Consider the following 6,675-nt stretch of genomic DNA (forward strand, 5'->3'; position numbering starts at 1 on the left):
GCTTAAAAAGGCACTTATATTATAGGCTAGTACAATACAACACATTTATAATATAGTTACATAGGTTGAAAAAAGACCTAGGTCCATCAAGTTAAACGTTTCTCATCCAATTATACATTTTTTTTGTCACTAAATTATTTATAACCTACAATGTTATGTGTATCGAGGAAATCATCCATCCCTTTTATAAAAGCTGTTAGTGTCTGCCATTACTACCTCCTGTGGTCGGGCATTCCAGTCTGACTGCTCTAACTGTAAAGAACTCTTTCCTATTTGGCAGCCTATAAATAAATGTATAATATAAGCTGGTACAACATAATACAGGCAATTATAATATACGATGGTACAAAACAAGTTATCATTTATGCTGGTACAATATAATACAGAAACTTACCGTATATTAAAGGCTGGAACACTATTATACAAGGACTCATAATACGAACAGATATAATAGCTGCTGATACAATTTAACATGGGCCAATATAATATGGGCTGATACGATATAAACTGATACAATACACCATGGATTGCTACAATATAACATGAGCTGATACAATAAAAACTGATGATTTAAGCTGATACGATCTAATATGGGCTGATATAATACAAACTGATATGATAGAAGGTAATACGATAAAATATGACTTGAAACGATATATGAGCTGATATATGACCTGATATGATATAATATGGGTTGATATATGAGCTGACAGAATATGACCTGATATGACATAATATGGGCTAATACAATATATGAGCTGATATGATATAATATGGGCAGATACAATAAAATGAGCCAATATAATATGGGCTGATACGATATAACGAGCTGATATATGACCTGATATAATGTGGGCGGACACGATATATGAGCCTATATAATAAGGGCCAATATAATATGGGCTGATACAATATTGACTGATACGCTATAAAATGAGCTGATATATGACTTGCTATGATATTATATGGCTGATACTGTACAATATGAGCTGATTTACGACCTGATATAATATGGGTTGATATGAGCTGACAGAATATAATATGAGCTGATATGATGTAATATGGGCTGATATATGCCCTGATGTGACATAATATGGGCTAATACGATATATGAGCTGATACGATATAATATGGGCCGTTACAATAAAATGAGCCAATATAATATGAGCTGATACGATATAACGAGCTGATATATGACCTGATATGACTTAATGTGGGCAGATACGATATATGAGCCTATATAATATTGGCTGATACGATATAAAATGAGCTGATATATGACCTGCTATGACATAGTCTGGCTGATACAGTACAATATGAGCCGATTTATGACCAGATGATACGATATACTACGAGCTGATTTATGACCTGCTGTCATACACTATGAGCTGATACGCTAACGTCAGCTAGGATGTAATAATAAATGTGCCTGTAATAAAGGCCGTTATCATATGGGCTGACACAGTGAGGTGCTCTGAGGAGCCCGTGGAATGGCTGCTGCTCTGCTCTCTATGCACCATTTTCCCCACTCTGCCGGTTATTCCGCTTCCGCAGCCAGTCTATGGTAAGCCTAGGAGCATCATGGCTGCTGTATATACCCGCACGGAGGCTCCAGGTGATGTGGCAGCGTCAGAGTGTGCGGCTGCCGCCTAGCTCCGATGCATATTGCGATGATTAAACATGGCTGCTCGTGCTGCAGTTTCTCCACATGTCAGGGCGCAGCCAGCATGGTGATTTTGGTGCACTGTGTAATTGGCATAGAGCACATCTCCTCCCACCTTCCCCTCAGACGCAGTGACTGTCTCAGCTTCTCTGACCTTTCCCAGCGCTGCCAGAAACGGAGAAAAGCGCGCCTAGGAATTCCCGCCCAACGCCCCTAATTCACCTCATGCATATGCAAAACAGCCCTGCGCCTATTGGTGGCGGGGGGACATTGAAATCTAAATACAGGGAAGCCATTGGTGAAGCCGCCACTACATAAATATGTAAATAAACGTGCCTACTTGCTAATGTAAGAGAGAGTGCACCTACATTCTCAGACACGTAACCTTCCGCGCGTCTAGCTACTACTAGTAAGTAGTGCGCGCTGGAAAGCTCTAGAGCGCAGAGCTGGGCTCACTTCTTTGCCAGTTTTGAGGTGAGGAGAAGACACTCCGATGCGATACATTTTGTGGTGACTTATGTGGGAAGAATTAAGGCGCCGTTGGGCACATAGGTGTTTCCCACAAGCCGCGTGCGGAGGGATATACTCGGAGGATTGCACAGTACCAAAATACTAGGAGTTAAGAGGCAGGTCTGTCAGTAATTGAGCTCAGAGCTGGGGAGGGCGGCGGCTGCTGCTGAGGAGAAGCACACGGCTGCTCTATGGGATTTACACTGCCGGCGAAATAGAACCATACGGAGTGGATTTACCGCCATTTTCTGTTTCCTGAACACTATCGCTACGGTTTGTGGTCTGGACTCCATGGGGTTGGCGGTGTGAGGCACAAGCCGGTTTGTTTATGTGTTGCGGGGAGCGCTGACGCGGACGTGACGAGAGGACACCGGCTGCCGGCACGGGACCGCTCTCCGCTCTGTAGGACGCCGCGGAAGATGCTTCTGTCTAAATTCGGCTCCCTCGCTCATATCTGCACCCCGAGTAGCATGGACCACCTGCCGGGGAAGATCCTGCAGCCAGGTAGGGGCTCACACCGGTGTTGGCGGGCGGGAGGCTCGGAGCCCCCGGTGCTAACGACCGGTGCTAACGAGAGCTCTGTGTCTCCCTAGTGAAAGCGGAAAAGGAGCCGTTCGAGAAGGTGTACCAGGTGGGCTCCGTGCTGGGCAGCGGCGGCTTCGGCACCGTGTACTCGGGCAGCAGGATTGCGGACGGCTTACCGGTGAGTTACCGGCTCTCCTGCTCGTGTGATGTGGCTGCTGGATCCCGATCTCCTACGTGTGATGTGACTGCTCGTGTTTATCGTAGATCCTGATCTCCCGTGTATGATGTGACTGCTCGTGTTTATCGTAGATCCTGATCTCCCGTGTATGATGTGACTGCTCGTGTGGGTGGTTCCCGATTTCCTGACCTCTGCAACGTGGATCCCGATCTGCTCGTGTCTATGGTGGCCCCTGATGTCCCGTGTATGTTGGATCCCGATCTCCCGTGTATGATGTGACTGCTCGTGTGTATGGTGGCCACTGATCACCCATGTATGGTGTATCCCGATCTCCTGCCTGTGATGTGACTGCTCGTGTGTATGGTGGCTCCTGATTACCTGTCTGTGATGTGACTGCTCGTGTGGCTGGTGGCCACTGATCACCCATGTATGGTGGATCCCTATCTCCTGCCTGTGATGTGACTGCTCGTGTGTATGGTGGATCCTGATTTCCTGTCTGATGTGACTGCTCGTGTGGCTGGTGGCCACTGATCACCCATGTATGGTGTATCCCGATCTCCTGCCTGTGATGTGACTGCTCGTGTGGCTGGTGGCCACTGATCACCCATGTATGGTGTATCCCGATCTCCTGCCTGTGATGTGACTGCTCGTGTGGCTGATGGCCACTGATCACCCATGTATGGTGGATCCCTATCTCCTGCCTGTGATGTGACTGCTCGTGTGGCTGGTGGATCCTGATCTCCCGTGTATGATGGATTCTGATCTTGTCTCCTATCAGGTCGCAGTGAAGCACGTCTCTAAGGAGCGGGTGACAGACTGGGGCACCCTGGTAAGTGTCTGGTGACCTGGGAATCTGGTGGGATCCCGGTGTGTTCAGTGAATATAGCCACGTTCTCCTTTCCCCCCACTGCAGAACGGAGTGATGGTTCCCCTGGAGATCGTGCTACTGAAGAAGGTGGGCTCCGGCTTCCGAGGCATCATCAAGCTGCTGGACTGGTACGAGAGGGCGGACGGCTTCCTCATCGTTATGGAGAGGCCGGAGCCAGTAAAGGACTTGTTTGACTTCATCACGGAGAAGGGGGCTCTGGATGAGGACACCGCCCGGGGCTTCTTCCGCCAGGTGCTGGAGGCTGTGCGCCACTGTTACAGCTGTGGGGTGGTGCATCGTGACATCAAGGACGAGAACCTGCTGGTGGACCTGAGGAGTGGGGAGCTGAAGCTCATCGACTTTGGCTCCGGGGCACTGCTGAAGGACACGGTGTACACGGATTTTGACGGTACGTGTAGTGGCCGCGCTGCCTTGTGGGCGGGGTGGCAGGGTGCGCTCCGGCCGGGTGTGTGCGCCCGGTATCTGCATTGCAGCTCTCCCATGTGCCGGTAGAGTGAGTGATGGGCGGGAAAGCCGGGCTGGAGCTGCCGCCTTCTCACATCTGTTTGTTGTGAAACCTGAGGCCGGCAGTCACGTGAGCGGTTGTGTTTGGTATCCAAGGAGCAGTAGAGAGGAGAGGGAGCTGCTGGTGGGGGAGGGGGTCTGCCAGGAGAGGACCTGCCGCTGCCCCCACCTCTCCTCCCTTTGTGTCTATTTTTGGAGTGCTGCTGCAGACGGCACGTGGTGTGTGAAGGGAGCATAATAAACAGCTGATGCACAGGGCTGCTCCTGGCAATGCTGTGGGGGAGGGGACCGGGGGCACATGCAGGGCATTGCCTTTCTGTCATTGTTTCAGGTCACTAAACCCCCTCATTTTTGTTTATAGGTACAAGGGTCTACAGTCCCCCAGAATGGGTCAGGTACCACCGCTATCATGGCAGATCTGCGACAGTGTGGTCTCTGGGTGTCCTGCTGTACGACATGGTCTGCGGGGACATCCCCTTCGAGCAGGATGAGGAGATCTTGCGCGTGCGACTATACTTCAGGAGAAGAATTTCCCCCGGTAGGTACAGAGGCAGCATGGTCTGCGGTGGAACTGGCATCTGTATGGGTCTAGGTTGTAATGCTTTTCTTCTTGCTTGCAGAGTGCCAACAACTTATCAAAAGGTGCCTTTCTCTGAGGCCTTCTGACCGACCGAGTCTGGAACAAATATTCGACCACCCATGGATGTGTAAATGTGACCTAGCGAAGTCCGAGGACTGTGACTTAAGACTAAGGACAATTGACACCGATGCATCCAGCACAAGCTCAAGCAACGAAAGTCTGTAGACAGAAGCTGGCAAGAGTAGGGGGCACCAAACGGAAGGGTGTGCTGCTGCCAACTGCCTGGAGGGTGCAGCGTTCACTATCCTATACATAACCCTTTATACAGGATTTTTTTTTTTTTAACGTATTGCAGTTATCTCTCTGGAATGAAACTTCATTTTGACATGAGGATCTGAGAGTTGTGGGCCAAAGCTTACACTAACATGGAATTCCCTGACCTAAGAGAAGCAGTGACCTATTGACTAAATAGTATACTGTTTTGCTCTCATAGAGCTTGGACTATATTTTTATTTGCTTTTTGAGTGCCTTTTTGAAAGCTGCTTCAGTGGGACTTTTTATTTTGGGTTTATCTGGAGCTGTGTCTCCATAGGTCGGCATCGTGGGCCATTTGGAACCACACTTGCTGTAATGGGACATGCGCTCAGTGGACTATATCAAGTGACTCTTGTGATGAGTGCAGATTGTGACCATTTCTATGACATGTTCTTCATGTAAGGTGTACGGTCATGTTGAGCAGGAATGCAGTTTGTTTTATTTTCCACTTCATTTAAGTTCCTTTTTCTCATCTCTACCACTGGGCAACACAGGACCTTTTATCCTCAATATTCCCAACCCTTGTCACCCCCCACAAGTCTTAAGTGTGTATGGGCATGTTATATGCACAATCAATGCAATATTCAAGGACTTTTACTTTTCCATATCTGTATTTAATTTCTTGTATTAGTTATTTATTGCGGTATTTAGACAATTTCTCACTATTTATTTGATTAATTTATTAGTCTAGAATTTATCCAACACTGTGCTTTACATTGTTCCCTTCCCCCCCCCTTCCTTTTTTACCTTTCCTCATGGGATCCTATTAAGGAAGCTAACTAGTGACTCTAATGCATTCCAATCATGTCCTCTTCCCAGTCTTTTCCACTCCCCCTTCTTTCCATAACCTTAGCAAGTCAGTTTTTAGATGGATAATTGTTGTATAAAGTCTAATTTAAGAAAAATAGAATAACTGACTTATGAGTTGGTTCTTATGCCTTCTTTGTCTGGTATGGGTTGCCAGAAGTGTAAAATTATGCTTTTTTTTTTTTTTTTTTTTTTTTGACCGGATTTTAAATTATTGGCATTACTCTAGTCTCCATGCAGTGGCTCTGGGAGGACAAGTGGCAGAGTCATGACCTTAACTTATTTTATTAGCTGTGTTGTGATCTGGCTGCATTTTATGCAGCTTGTTTATGATTTGTATTTTTTTTTTTTTTCTTTTAACAGTGTGAAATGTATGGAGATCATATTTTTTTATACAAGTATTTCAATTAAACTTTTTGTACATAATCTGTTTTCAATGATATGTGGTGTTTGCATGTTTACGTCATATTCTGACTGCTTAAAGCACCATCCCATCATTTTGTTTTATTTCAGCGCTGGACTGGTGCTACCAACACAAGATCTCTGCACCTAATATTATACTCGCCTGCTGGTGTCTAGCTATTCTGGTGCTACTCCAGGCCCGCAGCGCCATCTTGTGACGTGACTGGAAGTCCAAAGTAACTGTCACAAGCTCTCAATGCAAACCTTTGAGTGCCAGGACAAGGCTCTCACAACTCAGAATT

At 46.9% G+C, this 6,675-nt stretch overlaps 1 protein-coding gene across 2 annotated transcripts; it reads left to right on the forward strand.

Annotated features, from left to right (window-relative positions):
* Positions 1-2,022: 2,022 nt before the first annotated feature.
* On the forward strand, positions 2,023-6,397 carry PIM3 (Pim-3 proto-oncogene, serine/threonine kinase). 2 transcript variants are annotated; one of them, XM_073573474.1, is made up of 6 exons: positions 2,023-2,677; positions 2,767-2,876; positions 3,655-3,705; positions 3,790-4,153; positions 4,631-4,807; positions 4,890-6,397. In XM_073573474.1, the coding sequence occupies exons 1-6, from the start codon at positions 2,593-2,595 to the stop codon at positions 5,072-5,074; spliced, it is 972 nt and encodes a 323-aa protein (XP_073429575.1). In that variant the 5' UTR covers positions 2,023-2,592; the 3' UTR covers positions 5,075-6,397. The 2 variants fall into 2 exon arrangements, with proteins under 2 accessions (XP_073429575.1, XP_073429577.1); XM_073573476.1 differs by lacking the exons at positions 2,023-2,677; positions 2,767-2,876 and adding an exon at positions 3,015-3,120.
* Positions 6,398-6,675: the final 278 nt, after the last annotated feature.

The sequence above is a fragment of the Dendrobates tinctorius genome, unplaced genomic scaffold (assembly GCF_039654945.1).
Source record: "Dendrobates tinctorius isolate UK_male_01 unplaced genomic scaffold, ASM3965494v1 ptg000035l, whole genome shotgun sequence".
Classification (NCBI taxonomy): domain Eukaryota; kingdom Metazoa; phylum Chordata; class Amphibia; order Anura; family Dendrobatidae; genus Dendrobates; species Dendrobates tinctorius.